This window comes from Neodiprion virginianus, chromosome 1, assembly GCF_021901495.1.
Source record: "Neodiprion virginianus isolate iyNeoVirg1 chromosome 1, iyNeoVirg1.1, whole genome shotgun sequence".
Classification (NCBI taxonomy): Eukaryota; Metazoa; Arthropoda; class Insecta; order Hymenoptera; family Diprionidae; genus Neodiprion; species Neodiprion virginianus.
In genome coordinates this window covers 39,246,072-39,269,914 of record NC_060877.1, presented here as the reverse complement: position 1 = coordinate 39,269,914, position 23,843 = coordinate 39,246,072, and the positions used below count along the sequence as shown (strand labels likewise).

Genomic DNA, 23,843 nt, shown 5'->3' with positions numbered 1-23,843 from the left:
TTTTTTACTACCATAAACGACGCAACGCAATATCAATTTACGCGATTAGAGTATCCATTATCATCATTGTCTTAATTACTAATTACCTATTTGATATAACAGGTGAAAGATAAATTAATATTTTCAATGAGACTATAAATTATGCAAAAATTTTTCCACTACAAAGACTGCATACTGAAATTTACAAAATTTTTGCTTCACATGCACCGTTTATAAAAAATGAAATAAATCGATTGATCGATTAATTTTTACCCATTCAATCGAGTAATGTTCGATTATTTCTTTGAACTTGATTAACCGATCCATCGATTATTGCACAAGCACTTGGTACAATTCCGAGTCATGCAGAAAATTTCATACTCCGATTCAAGAAGACTATTTTTCACGTTTTTTTTTCATTTTTATTTTTTATTTATTTATTTATTTTTTTGTTCATCTTTACTTGACAGTGTAAGTTGTATTTATTATTATAGTTTGAAACGTATTAAGCATTGCGACATTTAAACTTTAAAATAAAATTTCATCTGTGAGTTATTCAAGAATTGATGTTAGAGAAATTAACAACACGCGTTGAAAAATGAATGCGATAGTAAGGCCATATGTTGAATAGATTGTTAATAATCGCATGATTCGGTTCAAGGGACGGTTTAGCCTCGAATTAATGACGTTCAGTCGTATCGAAAATACGTCGAAACAAATAGATGTAAGAACACGAATTGAAAATGTGCTAACGAAGCTAATCAAGTTCAATGTAATTGAAGTTCCTGTGATCCAAGAGCAGATTATAAAATACTGAATTTCATCCATCTACATTTTTTTCTCAACAAAACAGAGATATCACATCATTCCGCCACTTATTCAGCCGTAAGTACAAATACTTCGTCGGATTCTGATGAAACATAAATATAATTATTCATAAATGAATTCCGGACGAAACCTTTGAGAGATTTTGTTTCTTCAAGCTGGTCCATTGATAAAAAATTAGATAGGTACGATACAATAACAATAACAGTTACAAGATGAATTATTTTTACGCAAAATCAATCCCAGACGGTTTGTGAAGAATTCATTTACGAAAAACATGAGATATTTTTTATAAAAATCAGACAAGCAATATACGCAGATTTATCTGTAAAAAAATAAACAAACAGCGGAGTTCCTCTGATGTGTTGCAAATTATCTGCAGTTGCCTGAATTACTTTATTAGGAGAGGAAATGGTTAAATAAATTAGAGAACAGTTTGTACATATAGTGAGAGAAATTCTGTACGTCTGTCTTGTATGTTTATTCTGTAACTACTAACTTTTCATACACAAGAGGTAAGTATCAAGAAGAAGGTAAACATTGTATACCTTGTGCATATGTTCCGTGTAAATGTGTTGTCTGTATGCGAGAGTGAATGTGTATGTGAATCTGATTGGGCCTTTATGATTGTGTCGTTGACACTTTTATTCAACATGATGTAGTGAATATAATGAGACGTATTGAAATTTCATCCCGCATAACGAGGACTTTTTCCACTCAAATGTGACTAGCCTGACTTCGGTTGAAAAATTTTAAACTTGTATTTTGTCACATTTTTTAGCTGACCGTACAACCCGTACATTTGTGAATCCCAGGGGTATCGTCGAAATGAGTAACGAGTTATACCTCATGATTTCCATCCCTAAAATGCTTCCCGATTTCCACACGGCGATAAAACGCAACGTTAAGCGTCGGTTTTAGGAAAAAATAGAGGCCAATAATTGTTCCGACAATGAAATACGATTTGAATACAACGTACATACGTAAGATGCAGATCTTAAGTGTGTGATTTAAATGACGGTGAATCCTAGAGACAATTGCTACCGTCGATACTTCGAGAATCGATTTTTTGTTCCTTTCTTCTCTATCGATAAAATATGAAACGGCACACTGGAAGAGACTTTTGCGCCTCGGCTTATTATACGAGAGACGGTCGATTCGCAGGTATAGCAAGCCGAAGACTCCTTCCAATCGAGCCATGCAACTCACCCCACTCGATTCTCCTTCTGTGGCGAAATGAAACGATTGGCTAACCCCTCCGCGGCGAGAGGATCGCGGAAAAGAAGGATAAGGGGCGGATGGCCCAAAGAGAAAGAGATAAGAGAGAAACAGGAAGAAGGAAAAAAATGCGTCTAACGATCGATCGATCTCCCGGCAACCCTCGACGCCCCCTTCGTTCCTCCTTGTTCCACCCTTCTCCCACGAGCAAAGGACTAGAGAACGATCCCGACTCGAACGAACGAAAAGTTCAATTGGCTGGAGACGAAGAAGGCTCGAAATGTGATCCATAATTTTTCCTCCCCGTTCTTACTCAGAGCCTTCAGCAGCTATTTCGTATCAACGTTCGCGTAATTGGAAAATTTTTATCGCCTAGGGTCTGAAAATTCTGCCACAAGCTTGGTTGACGGCTCGAATTCAGGCGGAAATCGGAGTACGGAAAATTGAAGAATAAAGAATCCTACTCAAGTTGGGTACTTTGAGAAAATTAAACTCGAGAATATATAAATCGTTCACATTTATTTATTCATTTATTTTCCTTGTAATCGGCAATAATCGACGACAGCTGAGTTAATTTTCTGCAAATTGATAACCGCTGATGGAAGAGTACAGAATTCTGTGAAATATATTCAGTTTGTCGATGGATTTCAATTTCAATTCGTGTGCGAAAGACTCAGACCCGGAGAATGATAAAAAGCGCATTCCCTCGGAAATAACTTTGTAGTAAAAGAAAAAGAAAAATCGTACTTGTAAGGATCTTCGCCACATCGTTTTCTCCTACACGCGAATAAAGTCACGCGCTCCGTACATGCTGCATGTGCAAAAAGACTCGCGGCACCGCGAATCTGAGAAGAATCTTCAATATTGATGAATAAGAGGTGCGCTCACATGAATACGAACAATCTGTCCGTAAATAAAAAATTCGCTCGTTCGTCGGAGTTTCAACTCGGATAAAATTCCGCGGTGAAAATACATATAGCGATATGTTGAATATCCGCGAATCGCCTGTCGTCGCTTGCATATTTTCGCAGATCGTACAAACGCTCCAATCTCTTGTGCAAATGCCGTATTACGCATTCCAGGGTGGCCGCAAATTTTTGGGATAAAAATTCCGCGACATTTCCAGTTTTTCCCTGACATTTTCCCTGTTCTAGTAAGTTACTAAGACGTAAATCGTTCGGCATATTAACTCTATATTCGGTTCACATTCAATTCGAATTGAAGAAAAATACGATGTGCAAGAAAATCAGTTTAAGCCAATGCGTTTTCTAGACGGAAAAACGTAAACTTGTTACCTCGGCAAATCATTTCTAATTCCCATGATAGAAAAGTGACAATTTCAGTTTGTTCCACGACGAAATTAAAAATTCCCTGACACTTCGAGGTTTTTCAGATTTTTCCGGTGCGTGGCCACCCTGGCTTTTACAGCTTTCGTATATCCACCGCAAAATGCATTGAAACGCGCATGCTTGCGAAACCGGGGAAATACCGTATTGTTTTGTTTTCATTCATTCGTCAGGCAATGTGCAGGGTGCACTTCGAACACACCGTGCTGAATAGTAAGCACCGAGTGCTGAGGAGGTATTATGTCCATTCCGGATATTCTACGTACCGCGGCCACTTTCACTCAAGCAATATTGCTACGCGTCTCGGCTGTCAAAGCTCTCGAAATAATAAGCAGAAGCTATGAATGTGTGTAGAAATGCCGGCTATGCAGCGGAAAAAAATGGGTATTAATTCTTACACGCTCAACGCAAATAACTTCCATGATATAGGCGAGTTAATTAGCCCGTTGAATCGAGCAGTATCTTGTTGCATTTTTTTTTTTTCTTCTTTACTTTCCGTACCGAGTTTCAGGACGAATTAAACTACTATGCTTTTTATCTTTGACTCGTTTTTATTACAACTGCATTCGTGCAGTTCAATTTCATTAAAATTAAATTAAATCCAACGTGCTTCGAATTATTAAATAGGGCAACTAACCGATACAAGTTCATGCTACTTGAGTATATTTTATGAAATGCGGAATAAAAATAATTGACAAGGACTCGAATTCGTCTCTTTTTGTTTCTAATAATTTTTATCCACCCGCGCGTCAAACTGCGATAAGTTAAATCGCAGTTTTTATTTCACCCCAAGCCAACTGCGGTTAATCAGTATGGAGATGCAACGTATCCAGATGGGTACAGGATTGTATAGAACTACGACGTCACTGTGAAGAACTTGTTTCTTTGAACTGCCTAGACAACCCAGGAAACAAGCATTGCTACAGCCAAAGGGAGCAGCAATCGGTTCCCTCTGCAGAACAACCTAGAGAGTCGCTTCTGCTTGATAATAATGTTCAGAGAGCATGTTGACTTTTTTTTTATAGCCCCGCGATTGCGGAACGGATGGTTGCAATTTTTCGTCGTCGTTTGCTCGTTTTAGTTGCAGGTTTTGCTTTTTACCTTTGAGTAAAGAGAAGAGAGCAAAATGAACAAAGCATGAAAGCAAGAAGAGAAAGGAAAAAGAATCGTTCGGTCGAACCTGCGAAAGAATTGTTTGTTTCTGTGTTGTAAGTTTGTTTCTATTTTTTCCCAGCACATCACTGTCGTCACTCGGATTACACAGGTCTGCAAAAAGAATTTTTTTTTTCCCAAATGCATGGGATGTTTTTGGTCAATATGTTTTCGAGTGTGCTGAATCCAAAAATTACTTCCATTTCCCTCAGTCACGTACAGTATTCTTGCAAAACACAAGACGTTTGCATAAAAAAAAAACATAACAATAATGAAAAAACCACCATTTTATTACGATGAACTAAACGATATTTCTTATGAAATTAGACAAACAATTCCTTTATGAAATGCATTCGACATTCCGTGTTCGTTCTTTTCGCCTCTGAATAAACTTTTCTTCTTCTCTTTGATACACCTCCGAACACGCTGTCGCTTTCCATTTTCCGTTTCCCCGTTTGTATTTATTCTCGAGTCTCACTCTAATACATATTAAATGGTAATGAGAAATAACTTTTGAATAGGGTTTTTGGAATCAAGAATAAGATACCAGATTTCGAATTAAACGGGAGTTTCGTTCCAAATGAAGCTGCAAACACGAGTTGAAGAAAAAACCTGACGTGATGGAACTTTTTGAGTATTGTTTTGCCTTTCAGTGAGTGAGAATCTATAAGAAATAGTATAAAAAATCTGTGCTACTTTTTGTTTGCAGACCTGTGTGATCCGTTGGAAATTGACTTATCAAAAAGTCACCGGATGAAATGTAGAACGAAATTCAACGGCATTTAAATCAAGTAACAACGCAGAGGATTACATATCTGTTTAAAAAATACAGAAATCACTGGCGCTATATATATTTACAGTCAGTTGATAGGGGTGGCCGCCATTGCAGCGCATTGCACCCTGTAAATACAGGCACTTGACTACATTCAACGAAATAAAGAGCGGCGGGGTAAACCGGAGAACGAATGAAAAATTGTTCGCGTCACGAAAAGTGTAATTGGCACGCTTGTTTGCCGAATGAGTGGGTCGAAAGAGCTCTGAAATACTCTTCTTTGATCTAGAATTTTCAATGATCATTCGATCAACGGTGATGCCGGCGTTCCGTCAGTCGGCAATTACGCGGTACATTAAACTTGAAATTGATTGAATCTTCCCTAGTAACTAAATTACGACAAGGCCTAAAGTCCCGTCGCCACGGTGCTTTCAGCGTAAAGATGAACCAGGACCGTATTGTACTCTTCTAATCGTAAGACCCATTGGTTCGAGGGACCCTTAACGGAACAGTAATGATCGCTTCAGAGGCTGCAAGCAGTCGCTTTGAAAGACATTGATTAGAGTCAAAGACGCGTGAGAAATTCTTATGACAACGAATTCTGTGCGATGGTGAAAATAACTTGAAACGATCTTTGAAAACAATTACCAAGAAGAAACGAGAGAGAGAGAGAGTGCGGGAGATGGTTCAGGAAATTGTTTATAAGCTTTGCCGCCGAGATCAGGGATCGAGAATAAATTGTAAAATGATTATGACAAACTTTTTTCAATATAAACTCTGAAAATTTCTTTATGAACTTTCTGGGAACAGTCGAACAAATTTATTATTCGTGTGCGTCACACGGTAGATTCTTGAATTATATTCCAAGTGTATAGCGGTTGGAGGTGGGGAGAACTTCCGTTGAATCTCCTGACCGAGTGGCAGGTATACGTAGGTACAAAAGTAAGGATGTATAGTCAGGTAAAAGAAGTGTCGAAACTTAAGGGAGCTTTCCAGTGTGAAATTTTCAAAAAATCGATTTTTTTTTTTTTGCTTTATCGAATAGTATACACTCTTCCGAATATTCCCTGAAATTTTCATGCCGAAATTCAGATTATTTCGGTTACTGTACAGCATTTTTTGGAAGAAGGCAACGGAGCGCTACAGCTGCCGCGTCGGCCGTCTGCCCGTGCGACTGTTATTTCTATTGTCTCGTTCCTACCTGCACGTACATGAACTTGGCTCGCCAATTGTCGAAAATGTGAATTCGGACTATTGCATAATTTGCCGTTAATTAGCCGTAAATTAGTCGCGCGACTTATTTTTTTGTCGCACTCAATTTTCAAAAAAAAAGCGGATGGCGTGCTAAATTCTTGAAAATCAATCAATCACTGTGTGTGGCAACTAGCCCCAAAGCACGTATTCTGCGGCAAGCAGATAGTAGAAATCGCTACGCAGTGTGCTGTGTGCACCTTCAATGAAGGTTACGACCCAATTTTAAAAATTTTGGAGACGACGGGATGCACGATAGGGCCGAGCGCCGCAGATTTCGCCGCTAAGTACAAGAATGCGCGCATCATCCAAGCAAACCGCCAGGCGTCCCTGGACAGCAAAGAGGCGAGGACAGCTCGTCGGACTGAACAATCCATTGAGCACGATCTTTTCGAAGAAGCAGAAGGGATATTGTACGGACCTGGCATCGCTGATTGACCGTAAGTAAACGATTTATGTAAAATTTCCTGACTTGAAACTTTGAACGCGTTTTTCTCGAAACAGCATTTTTCAAAACGGTGTCCAACTTGGAGGGCAGAGTTTTAAAGCTATCGAGTTGAATTTTTTACACAATATTCTTAACGTCATTGTTTATCGTGCTATGGAAGCTTTTTTTTTTTTTTTGACATCTTCCTATTTTTTTGTAAAAAAAACTGCCAAAAAAAATGCTAAAATCGATACTTTTTGTTCAAACCGGCGCCATTTTTGCAAAAAGAAAAAAAAAGAAAAAAGCCTCCATAGCACGAAAGCCAATTATATACCGATCAATAATCTTTTTGTGTTTTTTGTTTCAGATCAAAATTGTGACCCCCAACGTGGACACCACATCCAAGTGCATTTTCTGCAACAATTGTTTCATCATTTTTATAGATATTAATTAATAAATAAATCGATCTTTAAAAAATTGTTTAGTATTCTTCAATACCCAATTAATATACAAAAAAAAAACCAGACCGATTAGATCATTTTTTCTTTAAAAAAAAAAATCGCGAAAAACAGCGATTTTTTGGGCTGTCACACTGGAAAGCTCCCTTAAGAGTGACAGGGAAAAAAGTGTAAAAAGTCATAAGTGAAAATGAGTTATTTTTCAGTAGAATCGGACGAATCGCATGTATTTGACAGTGAAAAAATAATACGACAATGCTATTTCTCTGACGCTCTTGATACGATAAACTGTCTACAGTGAAAGTTTACCGTTTAAAAATTTTTGATTCCGTCACAGGGACTCTTTTGATTGTAGATTTAACTTGATCGCCTTCGGTCTCACTTTCCAAGTCACGTTTATCCTCCGGCCAACTTTTGCCTCGGATTGTACACTCCGCAAATCCTTAAAATGCTTGACAATGCCCCGGTAGCAAAGAGCCCGTGTCTCGGGGTTGACTCGACCTTCTTCGCAACCGCGACGACCTGCAGGGTGGCGATGGAAATATTATTCAAAGGTGGGAAGTTGTACAGGCGTACGATATACACTACGATTGAAAAACAATATTAATAATTCATCCGTTTTCCATTCGAAATCCCCCGACGCGAGGCGGCTCGACGTCCCGGAGGGAGGACTCGCGCACCTACTTTATACTCGAGGAAGCTTCGAGGGTTGGAAGCCGCTCCGATTTTGAGTTGGGAACCCCTGAGCGACAAGGGTGCCCTGGGCGTGTCGTCATGGCAACAACTGATACTCGGACACGAGGTCGACCTGTACCGAGGACGAGTGCCACCTCGAGATTCGGCATCCTCTTCCTCCTCCCCTTCCCCTTCCACTTCCCCATCCTTGCACACTGCATCGGCTTGAATCGCTTCCTACTCGTGAACGGACAACCCTCGACGTCCCCGACTCGACTCTCGACCTGCTCGAGCACTTGATAAGCCGTATACAGAAGCGCATAGTGCTTGCCATGGAGAGACAGTCTGAGCTCCGCGTACGCTAATCACGTTGAAGGATTGGTCATTTCGTTCCTCTAGCTTCTCCCGTCCTCCTACGTTTTCTCAGAATGTAGCCCAACGTCCCGAAGGAGCACCGAACCTCTGCTTTCTCTTACTGGTATACACTTTTCTGAACCATCTCTAACCAAGTAGTACGCCATGTGGGTCAACGTCCCGAAGGAGCACCAAACCTATGCCTTCTCCTACCGGTATACTTTTCCGAATCATTTCTACCCAAGCAGTACACCATGTAGGTCAACGTCCCAAAGGAGCACCAAACCTATGCTTTTTTCTTACTGGTATACACTTTTCCGAACCATCTCTAACCAAGTAGTACACGGTCGATAAACGTTTGACTTATTTACGGCATAAAATGAAGTCAACTAAACGAAGACTGACCAAGTGGGCGTAGGTGAAGCCAATAGTTGACTACACGTCAAACATACGTCCACGAACGTTGGCTAAGTTGTCAATTTCATCTTTCTACCAACTGTAAATCAAATTGTTTCATCTGTTGACATTATATCGGCTTTAATTAGACATATGATAGCTAACATTCCGACAAGGGTGCTAATTCATGGGTAGCACAGTTTGGAGCACCAACTGTTGGAATTTGACAGGACAATTTCTGACGTGAACGTATTCGAGCTAATACGCTGCTCAAGAAGACCCGATTTGAGCAATCGATACTTCTGGAGGACGAAACTTAAAGATTGTGTAAAAAAAAAAGTGATGGAAAGAGAAGAGTTTTACGCTTAACTTTGCTAAAAACTGTTGATACTTTCCGACGTCTTCGATCCCTCCGCTCCATCATCAGAAGCTACGGGTATGGATATATATATAAGTTTAAAATTCGACACCGAGAAACAGCGCGCCAATTAGCGACAGTCACGATCCGATACCGAGTAAAACTTTCACGGCAAAAAGTTCTTTAATTGTATATAAGAAACGTGCCCCTCAAGAACCGCACCCTCCGTCGTCTGACTGTCGCCAGATACCATGTACCTATCCACTCTCTGGGAAGAGACGTCCCCCAAAATTGTATACCTATGTTACCATCCTCCGCTCTGCTTGCTCTTCGACGACGTAGGGCTGAAGCTTGGAAAAGTCTTCCATAGTTAATTTGAGCCGAGAGTAAAAGCCCAAAGAGAAGGAGGGAGTAGAACTGGCTATGAAGGAGGGTCGAAGGTCGAATAAGGTGCTCCGAAATGAGGCCGACGTGAATAATAAATCAACACGACTAACTACGCGACATAAAATTATTCCAGAACTTACAAGATCACAGATTAAGAACCGAGCCGCGACTTTGCAGAAAAGAAACAGTTCAACAGGGAACAGGGGAACAGGGTGATGGACGTGCCTTGAGAAATTACCGAGGCGAAAAAATGCGAATCGCGAAGAAAACGTCTGCGGATTCCTTCGGGTTGATATCACGTTTGCCACGTAAGGTTTTAGGTGTCATTGGTAACGATTCCGATCGAACGTCTGGCAGGACGCGTGACCGAGTCTGTTATCCTTTGGAGAGATCTTCACGGTCAAAGTCCTCAATGCTTTTCTACGTAAGAGATATTGCGATTAGAAATTCTTTTCCTCCCTTACTGAACAAGTCACCTTGAGACGCCTCCGTTGTTTCGATATATCATCTTTCGCGCTTTCAGCTCTTACAAATAATCTACCACGTTATATCTTTACTCCAAGGCATAATTTTATTAACGTTTATTGATTAAATCGCGGACTAAATCTAGCCGATTCGATTCGATTGAATGCGAATTTTCGTAGCGCTGAAATCGACCCAACTTGCCGGGAACGAAGAGTGACTTTTTCAATTCATGAGCATAAAATTTTTGCAAAAAGACAACGACGTTTCATAGAAATTATGTATCTATAAAGAGAATCCTCTGGAATCTTGAAGAAGATAATCCGAATTCTTTCAATTTTAATGAAAAGAGCTTAAGAAAGGGGCGAGAAGGTGGGCAGGGTGAAATCTTTTGTACGGTAATCGACTGGCATTGTGATTTACGAGTCGAAAAATTTGACAGGCGGAGTGGCGGGCTTGTATGAAATATTATTATTATTTTTTTGTTCTTTTCGGCAACCCTGCCCGGAATCCCGGTAGGTATACTATTAAATTGAATTTACTGATCGAACGAACGAAGTGACAAGATGACAAATGACGACACCCATATTGTCAGTTAACGGATTTATGCTTTCAACCGACTCCTCAATTAAATTGTTCCCATTCCCACGGGGAATTCGTATAATAGCGCAAGAGGGAATCTTCATTCCAGCGCGAATGTCTGGATTATGTTATAATATTGCTGATATTAACACGCGTGAAAAGTAGCATTGCTCCCGCGCCTGTTGCGCCGATTATACTCGATGGAATTATTATGAAAATAGGAGTAATTAATATTTAATAAAGTACCTAAATAATACATGACACTTCTGCTCCCACGAGGCCACGAGTGTATGCATAATAAACTTGTGCCTATGGGTGTCATACGTTACATGTACGAAGAGAGAGAAATTTTCAAATAAGCAACGGAAATTCGTTTTTCACCGAGAGCGAAACTTGAAAATAAAAATTTCACTGCGTGCGGCACAATAATGCAACGTTGGTACAAAATAACGTCGATCAGTTGAATCATATTTTGCACCATATTACTGAATACAGGTCGTAAATCGAAAAAATCCTTTCTCTTCGTGAATGCATTGTATATTGGGTAGACTCAGAAGAGAAACTGTTCTATGGCAAGTGTTATATGGCTTATAAAGGTTAAGCCATCCAGCTTATACTGTGACCTAACTCCAAGGTATGGATATTTAGTAATGCACTTTCTGAACGCCGCATGCTCGTACGTCTCCAAGACTGCAGACATTGGAGTCCCAAGTTGGTCGGGCATACGGATTACGACTGGCGGTGCTTAATGTACGAGCGTGTAAGCTGCGAACTACATGCTGCAAGTGATCAAAGACGCGAGAAATTGCACATACGTAAAGTCGCGCACGTATTGAGGGGGGGTAAGTTTGGACGGTCTAAAATCGTAACTATTTTCATGAGTTTTTGTTTAAAGAAAAGGAAAAAATTCTCAAATGTTCTTGAAACTGTAAATAATAAATTCCTGAAACTCAAATTGCTGTACGTGTTTTCATTTTCTTTAAAAAAAAAAACTCTCAAAAATAGCAACACTTTTAAACCATCCAAGATGTATACCCCCCCCCCCCCCCCCGCCCCTTCCATAATTCTGCACGAAGTATCAGATGGCCACTAAATCATACCGTATCAGCTTCCGACTTTTACTTCGGGTGATTTGAGGTCGCGCACCGTGCGATCTTCCCAAATGTGCAAGCAACATTATATTCTAACCGATTGCAACATCTGCACGTCCGATTCTACCAGCATCGACGTATAATCGACACCGCGCATTAACAGGAGGCTGTGCAGTGATATACCTTGGAGCGTCATGGCGTACGTTGGTTGAAACTGGTATTGATTTGCAATTCCTCTATGGATTTGTAATTATCGTCGAAAGCAGACCATTCGATTATACCTGTAATAATACGCGCGCACGTTTTCATTCGGTATCCCCAGTAGAGCGAACAACGCGTCGAAGCTCCACACGGCTCCACGTCTGTGTACGTGATACTGCACACAGAACCGAAGTGCTTCGTCATGTATCTTGGAAAATAATAACGCACAGTAGTCTGATTCCCATGCCGAATGAACGGCTTCGTGAGACGAGTAACGATGAGACGTGTACCAATAATAGTATAACACCCTGCAACGAAAGGAAAATTCCGGGTACCTTGCATAACGATCGGAGTGGTGGAAATGAATTCGATCCAGCCAGAGATGAAGACGCGCGTCGGAGGCTTGCCAATTTTGCCCTATAATTGACCTGACGGATTCGTTCTGTTTCGTAGCACAGACCCTTATCACGGGGCCCGATTACCGATCCTCAAATACGGAGGAACGTATGATTTTCATGAACAACATGGCTGAGCGAAATCGTTTCAAAGAGAGACGTTGGATCTGATAAATCGAAGCTTCGGTATACCTTGGCTCGACAAAAGGAGTTCAAGTTCCCTGCCGTGACACAACGAATTATACCTTGTATTACACCCTCCGGCAATCGTTATCTCCGCACGCACGCTATTTCGTAATATATTTAATGGCACATCTTAGTCACGCTTCTATCCCAAATGACTGGCGCACTTCAAGCTGTTGCAAGAAACACCTTCGTATTGATTCGTCTGGGTCTAGGGTATCAGGAACGAGAATGTCATTCTTCTGTCAATATTGTGATCCACGACACATGGTCGCATGGATCGAATATCCCTGAAAAAAAACTGGTGTCTGTTTTTCAGTAATCCAATAGATGCCTGCGATGATGTTCTGATCTGGCAGTGACGAGGATTACCGGACACTTTATTGTGGAAGCCATGGCTAATCCTCATCGATACCTCGACATCCTTCAGGGTACCCCAAAAGAATCTTCACAACAGTTTGCGAACCCCTGTGAGAACAACGATGTGAAAAAATGGATAAAAGAAAGGTCGAAAGGTTGCCGATACTTAATTGAAGAGCCAGACGGGTGATGCGAGTACGTATCATTTGCACTCTCCCTTTGTCCGATCATCCGTAGGTCAGCAAAGAATGGCTTCCGTATGTTTGGCGCTGCTGCGCCGGGTTTATGTTTGGCTTCGCTTTCCACCAATGTTGTCTTTCGACGAAATCGACAAGCGACACCAGTGCGCGAATCCTTACACTATAATCTATGTAGGATATCATCCAGTCTTTCAGGATTGAGCTCCAAAGGATGATCGTCCCCGGCAATACTCGTTCGAATATCTTACGTGCACCACTATGGTCAAAGCAACCCTTATAATCGTTCGACTGGTTAGAATGTGACGTCTTGGGGTGAAAAGAGTCCGATGAACCGCATCAGCGTCACGAAGAGGACGCCGGGCTGAATTGACAAATAACAAGGGTGGCCCACCGAGGTGAAGTCGTAACAAAGTTACTCACGCGACGTATGAATGGTGTGGGCGACGGGATGGCTGGTACAGATCGCGCGGGTGAATCATTGCGACGGAATCTACCCTTCATATCTCGTCGTAATGAGCTTCGGGAGAAGAAGAACGTTTTCTTGCCAAGTTCGTTCAGCTCGACGGAATGGGAATCGCATCTCGTGACAATAATTGATGTGTTTTCGTTTCGCGGTTATACCAGAGGATCCGGCCACGGATTACCGCATTTCAATATCTCGTCACTAATAATGCTTACGCATTCATCGCTTTCACATAAATTTGGGCCGAATATCTTTCCTCAATTCCTTCTTCTGAAAATTTCGTTCAAATATAATAGTATCCAACCGTGTATCTGTTTATTTTCACCCATTCTCTATAGGTATGTATTACTTCGTTCGATACGCCTGCAAGGCCTCACTGTCTGGGGTGAAGAAGCCATTTGTAGTCACGGGTCGTTTGGGTGATTGACTCAGTCTATTTAAAACGATACCCATGTTGGGGTGTTGAATTGACGCGATCGGAAGTCATACTGCATCCTTTAAAGAAACCAATTTTTGTCAGCGCCTCGTGATTCTATCGTAATACGCGCCAGCATGTGTGAAGGAAAAGACCCCACAGAATCCTTATGGAAGTTGGCTCCCGATCAAATTTGCTGGATTTTCAATATGCTGTAGTACATATTCTCCCGATCAATAATTTTCATGGACACAAGTCCGAAAAATGACTCGTTTCCAAAATAAATGCTTCGGAAGAAAGGTGTCCAGATTTTTTAATATCTATGGATTTCGCGATTTCCATAAATTATAAAGCATCAAGGGGACTTGAAATCAAACAAATCACTCGAAAAACTGCACGGTTGATTCTCCAAGATCGGCAGGAAACTGTGATTGATTCCATTCACGAACTCGCTGGTTTGCCGGAAGGACTTGCAACGTCAGATTTCGCGTATCCACACACCCTCCTACCCACGCCTGTATCTCGGAAATTAGTGATTTTTGGGACTTGTGTCCATGAGAACTTTTCACCGGGAACAGATCTACTATAGTCGATTCGAACGGAAGCCAATTTCCATAAGGATTCTGCAGGGTCCTTTACCGATTGATGTAATGAGTCAGACGACGACTCTCATTTCCACGATCCCCATGCTACGCAACGTCCTCCGACTCGAGTGGGTACCTAGACTTCGCTTCACCTGTATAATCCAAGCGTATACATGAGTCCTGGAGAAGGGCGCAGCCTCGAGAAAATCTCACGTAGTCGTCACTTTGTCACGCGTTCGATGATCTCGCACGAGCTTCCATATCACGTACGGTACGCCATGTTCTGCCTTCTATATTATCCATGTTTCATGAGACAATATAAAAAGTAACCAGAATACTGAATATAGCAGGTACAGTATACAATGGACGATAGAGTAATTCAATTTATTCAAAATATTGTTACAACGCTGCGTCAACCAACATCATTGTACAAGCAGTCTTGTTTCAGACTTTAAACTGTGAACATGTATTGCCCGTATAACATTTTTCCTAATCTTTTAATTTTACTACTTGCTTGTTCACTTCGTAAGCTCACGAACCTGCTCTATCTATTCGGCAGCGTCTAGTTTGTCACAATGTTTATAGACTATTTTATACCTGAGTCCCATATTTTTTCATCAATTTAAACCCTAGTATTTCTCAAACATTGACGCGATTTCGTCGCTCAGGAAAAGCAAAAAGTTTAAAATTCGATTCCCTGAATTTGTCGGACAAAACAGAAAGGTCACATATTGAACTTCATAAATTCAGTGACATTCAGTTTTGCACTGAGAGAAAATATCATTGACCTTGATATTCGTTGGTTTCTCTAAGTAATTTAGTTTCATTTGATGCCAGAAAATATTTCCGAATAATTCATTCCCATCTTTCGGACTTTTCGGGATGTTGTAAAATTATTTCATTACGGAATGACTTGTATAACGTTATTTCCTTGGGATCGCTGGATGAAATAATTTGCTAAAATTAGTAAAACGTTGTTCAATCTGCGAAATTCAAGTTCTTCCTAGAGAAACTTTTCCAAACAACCGTAACAGACTATTTTTATCGATTCTGGGCAATCGCGTGTAAAGTTATGACAGAATAATGGCCTGTATTATAGGATACAGCTGTTGTGTCTAATCTCAATTGACAGCCGACGGCTGACTTGATTATTCGAGCGGTATGATTCCAGACAAGGGTAGGAGCACACATAGCTGCTAGGCGTCGTTAATTTTCCATTGACTAATTACGCACGGCTCGTCTAACGCCGGTCAATTGAATTTCCCGATACCACGTGCATGGACGGCTGTATATACGGGGCATTCCACGCCAACTAACAATAAGTTAACGGTTGACACCAAGACTTTTTTTTAATCTCACCAAGGATTTTTCCTACGTTAATGCGACACTTGAAAAGCTTGCGAAAAAAATTTTCCATTTTTTTCAATCACTCGTCTTCACCCTGTGATTTCATAAAACCCATATCAAGGACACCAAAATTGGTTTTCATGACACAGGAGAAAAAAATGTTTGGTTTTCTGAAATGAAACTTTGTCGAGCAAGATTCGGAATACGACCTCGGTTTTTTCTATGACTTTTATCAGTCTTTCTATTTCTTTAATTGTTTTTTACTATTTCGCGTCTCCCATTTGATTACCAATTTTTTAAATTGTTTCTCAAGTTCTAAAGCGCACTTGCGATTTTTTTCAAAATCGTATCACAGATTTTGAACAGGTATGAAGTTAGAAAAATAAGATCAAAAAATTAGATAAAATGATTTTAAGAAAAATAGAAAAATACGAGCTCCCACTCCGAATCTTGCATAAAAATGTTTCATATCGGAAACCAAGCGTTTTCTTTTTTTCCCTAACAATCAATCTTCGTGTTTTTGAGATGGGTTTAAAAAATTCTAGGGTGAAGGCGAGTGATTAAAAAAATGTGAGATTTTTTTTCCGAAGTTTTTCAGGGGTCGTAATAACGTAGGAAAAATCCTTGGTGTGGTTAAATAATGTCATGGTCAACCGTTTCCTGAGACGGCATGTGAAATGCTCCATATGTAGGTATAACCCAGAAGACCACACGCCTGACCGTGCTTAAACCTACGCGTGAACGAGAACTCGATCCGCGACATTTGCAGGAGAGGCGCCGGCGCGCCCCGCCATTAGCCGAAGCGAAAAACGACCGTCCCGGGACTCGCTGAACGTACCAAATCGACCGTTAGGCCACATTCAATTGTTCTCGCACCCCGACAGTGCTGCCAACAATTTTCAAAAATTTATCACCCAACCCTCCTGCCCCGCCGCGATTCCAGTCGATTTTATTAGTTCGCCAATTCCCTGCGTCGAATAAATCGAGGCCCATCAGGAAACCCACGGCAATAACGCAATCAGGATAAATTGAAAACCCAAGAATCCACGAGGTTGAATTTCGTAACGTTGAGGTAACGATGCATTCTTGGAAAAAGAAATAGTATTTTTGCAATCTAAACATTGTCCAATATTTAGTAAACCACGTAACAAAAGGCAGAGCGTTCTCGTATTTTGCAAAATCCAAACTCAACTCCCGTAAATTTATTTTGAAAGTTTGACTTGGCGATTTTTTTCACAATGTATCGTTATGTTAACGTTACTAACTTCAAACTCGTGAGAATTTCGGTTCCGTTTCCCGTCGACGGAAACGGTCAAACATCAACATCGCACTGCAGGAAGCTGGGCGTTACTATCAGCGTGAATCCAGTCAGTCCAATTAACGGGATGTTTACAGCCGGGACTGAATCGGATTCAAGGGAATTATTTGTCAATCACTGATTTTGATCAGATGCTCGAGCGTCATCGGGTGTTTGAAGAGGGATTGATAAAATTTCACCAAGCCCGATACCACTCGACTTGCTCTCGATCTTCACCGAAATAGAGTTAGGATTATCTCGACAAGATTCTGTGCTAATATTTGACCTCGGGCAGAATCGGTACGACAGGAGTTTAGCGCCATAAAGTATAGCGTTGTCCCATTTATCGCGTAGAAATGCAGTTATCGAGGAATCCACCGTTAAAGGAGAGGAGGTACAGCTTGGATGATCTACAATCATACCTATTCTGTTATTAACCTCAATGAAAAAATGTTCAAATATTCTTGCGACTATAAATAATAAAACCCTAAAACTAAAATTGCTACAAGTATTTTCATTTTCTTTTTAAAAAAAAAACTCCTAAAAATAGGTATGATTTTGGACCGTCCAAGCTGAACCCCCCCCCCCCTCATTAAAAGCCTTTACAAGGAATAAATTGAACAAAGTAACTCTTAAAAAAGTCTCATGGTGTGTTTATACGAGTCGTATCGTGTCACGTTCCTGCAGGGTTGTTATTCGTTCCCGATCGAACGAGGCGAGCAGTATGGCCGGTGTAAACGGTCACCCCTACGGGCAGTTGGGTCGTGGATTTCCGATTTCCACGACGACTCGGTGCTCTGGACCTCGGCGAGTAACCCGTGTATTGAATTTATCGAAACGAGGTTGGAAAACGCAGGTTGAAATTCCATTTCCTTTTGCCAACGTTAACTTGAAAGCTTCCTTCCTGACCCTTACCCGTTCCACGTTTCACACGCTGCGGGGTTCCGAAATACTCAACATCGTAATTCTCAACCAATTGCAAAAGTGCGAAACGTAGAATGTAAGCAGAAGTGCAGGTTGGTATTACAAGCGTCCGATTCCGCATCGTAATGATATTTCTCTCCGCGCTCGTGCATTTCAACAAATCCATTTTCCTCGTCAGTGTTTCCTTTTCAACATCCCATTACGTCCACGTCTCGGGTAAAAATTCTAGGAGAATCTTCATTCTTTATTTTATCCAGTTGTCGTTTCAAGTGCTGCGCAATATATAACTGCATGCGAAACGAAAGCTCTTCTCTTCCCTGCAAATGGAGAAAATCCGACTGCGAGACTCACTTGTAACTCAAGTTCCTTCAACGGCATTTCATAACCCGGTATACCAAATTAAACCAGAGGGTCTCTTTTGTTACATCGGGTATCTCTCTATTTGTGACAGGATTTCTCCTACAGCTGCAACGATATAGGGGCGATATCTTAGATTATTCGATCCCTTTCGGATGAGGCCGCTGATGGAATTGCCAAAAGACGAAGGAACTCGGTGACTCCCAACGAGCCCTCTCGACTTAGCCGCCGGGACTCGACGCCTGGAATAACAGACTCCGCGGGCATAGTTAAGTCTTTGTAGCTCCTGAGGAGCCAGGACGCCCCGTCGTTGATCCCAGATCCTGCACTCAGAGCTTCGGTCTTCGTTAGGTTAATGCCACTAATTCGATTCCCGAATTTCGTCTCAAGATTCCCGGCCCGCTATCACAGCCCGCGAAACTTTGGATTCTGCAGGGTGGAATAAGGGAGCGGAAAATACCCTCTTCTTTATCAATTTTATCGAAACTAAAGTAGATGACGGAATAACGTCCCCGACGGATGAAAGAGGGGAAGGTTTTTTCCTGATTCTTTACCGTAGAAAACTGTCAGTATTTTTATCAATCATGATTATGTGCTGTATACTATTTTTCATCGAGTTGATAAAAATGGAGAAATACAGTAAACTTGATGGGGAAAATTTGTTGGACAAGTCAGGTGTTGGGGAAGAAGGCTGGATCAGACGAATTGACGAAATCCATCAATTCTCGTTAATGTCGTTGTGGATAATTGACAATAACTGATTGCCGTTTCATCTCCGTCTGCACATCAACATCAAATCCTTCACCTCATTCGACGTCGCGTTTAATCCCCAACCCCAGTATCCCGAAAATTCTCTCGCACTCTCCGTTCTAATTTAAAAGGTATAAAACATTTCTGATAACACGATTTCCCCGCAGGCCATGATTGACAAACTTTTTTTTTCTCGGCGCATAGGCATACTTTACAATCTTCATCGGCAAACTTGAAATTGTCACAGTTGCAAACAGCAGATATATTGTAATTATGAGTAACCGAAACTCTATTCGATTCTGTGTAAATGTAAGATATTGCTGGTAATTTTTTTCATCCGAACTCGTGAGCTTTTGCGACGACACAGCTCCTGACATCACTGTCCAACTTGTAACAAATAGGAAAATTTTTTTGAGCTAAAAACACCTCCTCAGGTTCGAGCTCGTAGCCCAAATGTTATAAAAAAAAATTTCAAATACATACGATGATGAACAAATAATTCCATTCTTCGACCAAAAAATTGTCAAAGAAATTTTGATGATAAAATTTTACGATTAAAATTGAAAAATCCAGCCACAAACTCGAATCAATAAACAAGTTTCAAAGATTGTGCCAAAATTTCAAGTCGATCGGATGAAAATTGACCGAGGGATCTGCGCCACCCGATTAAAATCGTGGTCGTTCGCTACTTATATGTGCCATGCCAGCATTTTGTTATTAATTTCAATAAGAAAAATTCCTAAATGTTCTCGAAACTATAAATAATAAAGCTCTTACACTGAAATTGCTTCAAGTGTTTTCATTTTCTTTAAAACAAGAAAACTCTTAAAAATAGGTACGAGCTTAAACCAACCAAGCTGCACCCTCCCGCTTAATAAGTATAATAATAAAAGTTCGAGCTTCTCCGAGGGGGGCAAAATAATGGAAACACAGAGGGCGAAAAACCGGAGTTTGGAAACAAGGTAGCATAATTATTGCCCTGTAGTTTATTTTCCCTGCGCAAACTAATAGCTGGACGAGTATAAGAACGAGCATCGCATCAAAGTTGGATCGAAACTTCATCATCGCTGGATGTAATATATCGGAGTCGTACCGTTGTTGTCTCTCGCAATTTTTCTCCAACCACCACCGTTATACCAGTTCATCTTCGTCCCACGCCAAAACCATCAGCTCCTGGCGTTTCATCCGAATCCGGATACCGCCCACGAGTTTGGTATTGCAGACCCGCTAAAGCCGCGTTGTTGACAAACATTTGATCCCGAGACAAAGCTCTTGTTTCCACTTTTCACGTTATACAGCCAGAGCGCAAGGTGAAGATGTAACGGCTTTTCATCAAAGGAATTCACGCCGAAGAAATCTCATTTTCTGTAAGCGTGCATAAATTTCAGAGCTTTCACCTCATCGCCGAGCTTTTTTTCGAGTGTCTGTACATCCTATTAGCAAGTGTCCGGCGCATTCCAAACAACCCTTACGGGATTCGCGCTAGTCACGGTCCCCGCCTGATATTTTCCCTGATCAACTTCACATTCGATATTTATAAACCCATAATCTCACATCCGGTGTTGTTTGTCAGCTTAGCAGCCGTTTCATGCGGATAAATTCTCTCGACACGGTTGATAATTGTAGTTTTTATTCGGCAGTCGGTGTTCGCGAATTCTGAATATACGTATGTTTGTACGTGATTAATTTTACTTGAGGTATTCGTACGACTGTCTTGATTCAGGTTAACTAATTCAGTGAAGTATTGATGAATTTACTCTCAACGTGCCGTCGCGTCGGTACGGGCACGGTTAATTTTTCAAAACCTACGACCAGCGATATTATCGACCCCCAGCAGTCAATAGTTTCCCTAAACTGCATAACAGTTTATTATAATATTCTATCACTAGGTGTGATTCCAATCCAGGGTGAATAATGAAATAATTAAAAGTTAATAAATCTCTCAAGTATCAACATAACGACTAATGTTCTCGTTCGAAAAATGAAATCATTCGATTTACTGAACATAATAAAAACGAGCCAATCAATATCATACTTTCATTTGAACAACAATTGTTTTTAGACACTTTTATTTAAATATCGACTTTGAGTAAAACATGTAATGTTTTAGTTAAATGAAAACATTCTCAGCGATCTGATCAATCCAGGGAAACTTTAACTCCGGGTAACTTTTTCAGTGGTTTGGCTGCTATGCCTAGAGAAACAGACGCACGAATCGGAACGAGCGTAGGAATAGGTACGGAATAAAACAGCAAAACAACAAAAGGACGAGCGCTAACGAGCGCTGATATTAATTGCGCCGAGGCCATTAGCAAACGAGGCCTGCTGCACGGATTCATCCGCCCTCGCGAATTGTCCCAAAACTAGACACGTTGATATCTACGCGTTTAATTCGTAATTTTGATGCACCACCCCGCTTTTCGAGTAGCCGACCTACGGCAGGCTGCTTTCGGTTGTATATTTCTGACAAACTGCCCGCAATTAGCGGTTTTTCAAATTAATGGAAGACTCGAAAATTTGACGGGAAAAAACGCGCCTGCATAAAAAATTCATAGAACTAAATAACGCGAAGTAAGAGGTTTTTTTTTTCATTGATAATGAGTGGTAGCGTTCCTGAAAGACAAATTAAATTATCGACTTGAGATTAATCATTGCATGTAATTTCTATCCCTCGAAAATAGGGAGCCTTAATTTCACTTAAAAAAAATATTAGCAACAGGAAATGAAACAAAAATAGGATGTCAAATTCTCAGATGAAAAAGATTTTTCAAATTTTCTAGTGCCAAATATTGGGTGTAATTTTTATCGTACGCGTATTTTTGGGCTGGTATAGTATGATGCAGGTCTTCCAAAATTAATGTCTGTATATTTTCCGCCAATTTTTTGCCCACCCCGAAATTCTCGCAGATGAAATTCCTGCCGTTTCCAGAACTTCTATATATTTTATTAATACAAAACATATATAATTTATAATACAACTATCTGACGGAATAACTCACCTTGAAAGGCTGCCTCGAACGTGACTTTATCCTCCACAGGATTCTGGGCGCATAATTCGAGGGCAAGGTGCCCAATAATCACAAAAAACCAACACAAATGTCGAGCCATTGTCCACCGTATAACATATACACTGTTATTGTTTTACCGGAGGTAGATGAAACGTATAATGAGTAATAAAAAATAAATAAATAAAAGACCGAACTAAAAATAAAATCACTAACGATGCATTATTCAAGAAACTGTCGTTCACTCTTCGCTTTCACAGAACAACGTCAAGTACTCCTATTCCTTTTCCACGGTCCCGAGACTGCTACTCGCTATTTTTTCACGTTTGTTTTACCCAACAATCGTTCGGAGCATGTGTCGCAATAGAAATAAAAACTGGAAAAAATCTCACTTCTCGACGTCCGTTTCTATTCACCACAACGTTCGTTCAATGCCGTCTACCTGTGTGGAAGAATTTTTACTCTCTGCTCGACGACTCTCCCCCTCGCCTCCTCGACACCCTCTTTCGCTTTCCCGCTACGTCCACTACTACTATTACTCCTACTACTACTGCTACTACTACGAATACTACAACTACTACTACCACTAAACTATTCGGTTCACGCGGAGCTCGAAAAGCTTGCAAGCACTGGACTAACACTGGAGTAACATGCCGTAGTACGTGGAAAATCACTCGACGCTGTAATTTTTATTGTAATCGTGATATTACGGTTGTTCATTTTTATTCCATTTCGTTGTTATACCAGAAATAATTTCAAGCCTCTTCCAAAGCCTCGATTGTCGGATCGAAAAATTGTTCATCGCTGCCCTGCCGCGGGTAACATGAAGGGAAAACGAACTCGAGGAATCGGATTCAGTTTTAAATTTCTCATCTCGTCAATTCGCCTGTCACAGATTAATTTACCGTCAACACCATCGATCAACGAATCCGGCTATTACCTCGACAAGATCACTGCTTCTATCATTCACGTTTCCCACTTCATCCCGCACCGCGGTAAGAACAATTTTCACTATTCATACCGCGTTTCATTCGATTCGTAAATATTACCCTATGATGCAAACAACGAACGCGTGCTCGCGTGGTGTTGCCTATGAACGAGACATGTACATGCAACGAAAGAGGGATGCGAACACCATCGAGAGATTTAGGGGTGGTGGAGGTGGTGGAAAAGGGTGAGGAGAGAGAGAGAGTGAGGGTAGCCGAGTCGAGCTGAGGGTAGTATAAGAAATGTGTGCGCAAACCTTGTCACTCGAGATAAGGATTTTTCGGCTCGTTCGCGTTCAATATTAATAACGTCGATGAACGAGCGGTTCGCCTCGATCCCGATATCCGATAATATTATACCGGCTTCCGCGAAGCTGCGCGAGGTGCGCGCGACGAGTCGCGTTTTTTCCTGAAACGACGACGACGGCGATGCGCGACGTATCGGGTGCTCCTCGTTCCGGGGTCTGCTCTCGCGGCAAGATCAGTCGTCGACGCCGGCCGGCGACTTCAATCGAACTGCGGGGGCTGATCGACGGTGGCGCCACCGTCAGACGCTCCTTGCGTCACGGTCGCCACCTTCGATCCACCCCCCACCGCCATCTTGCCGAGCTTACCGAGCGCACACACGCAGGCGTCCGTCAGC

The 23,843-nt window shown here is 41.2% G+C and overlaps 1 protein-coding gene across 2 annotated transcripts in view; it reads right to left on the bottom strand.

Moving 5' to 3' along the window:
• Positions 1–23,688, bottom strand: part of LOC124310527 (pikachurin) — an 83,538-nt gene extending 59,850 nt beyond the window's left edge. Inside the window, exons 1-2 of one of the 2 annotated variants that reach the window (XM_046774574.1) lie at positions 23,458–23,688; positions 22,209–22,656 (exon numbers count right to left, since the gene is read on the bottom strand). In XM_046774574.1, coding sequence (XP_046630530.1) covers positions 22,209–22,317 — 109 coding nt within the window. In that variant the 5' untranslated portion in view covers positions 22,318–22,656; positions 23,458–23,688. Of the gene's footprint in view, positions 1–22,208; positions 22,657–22,853; positions 23,414–23,457 lie in introns of those variants that run through there. The other variant, XM_046774575.1, reaches the window with a different exon arrangement.
• Positions 23,689–23,843: the final 155 nt, after the last annotated feature.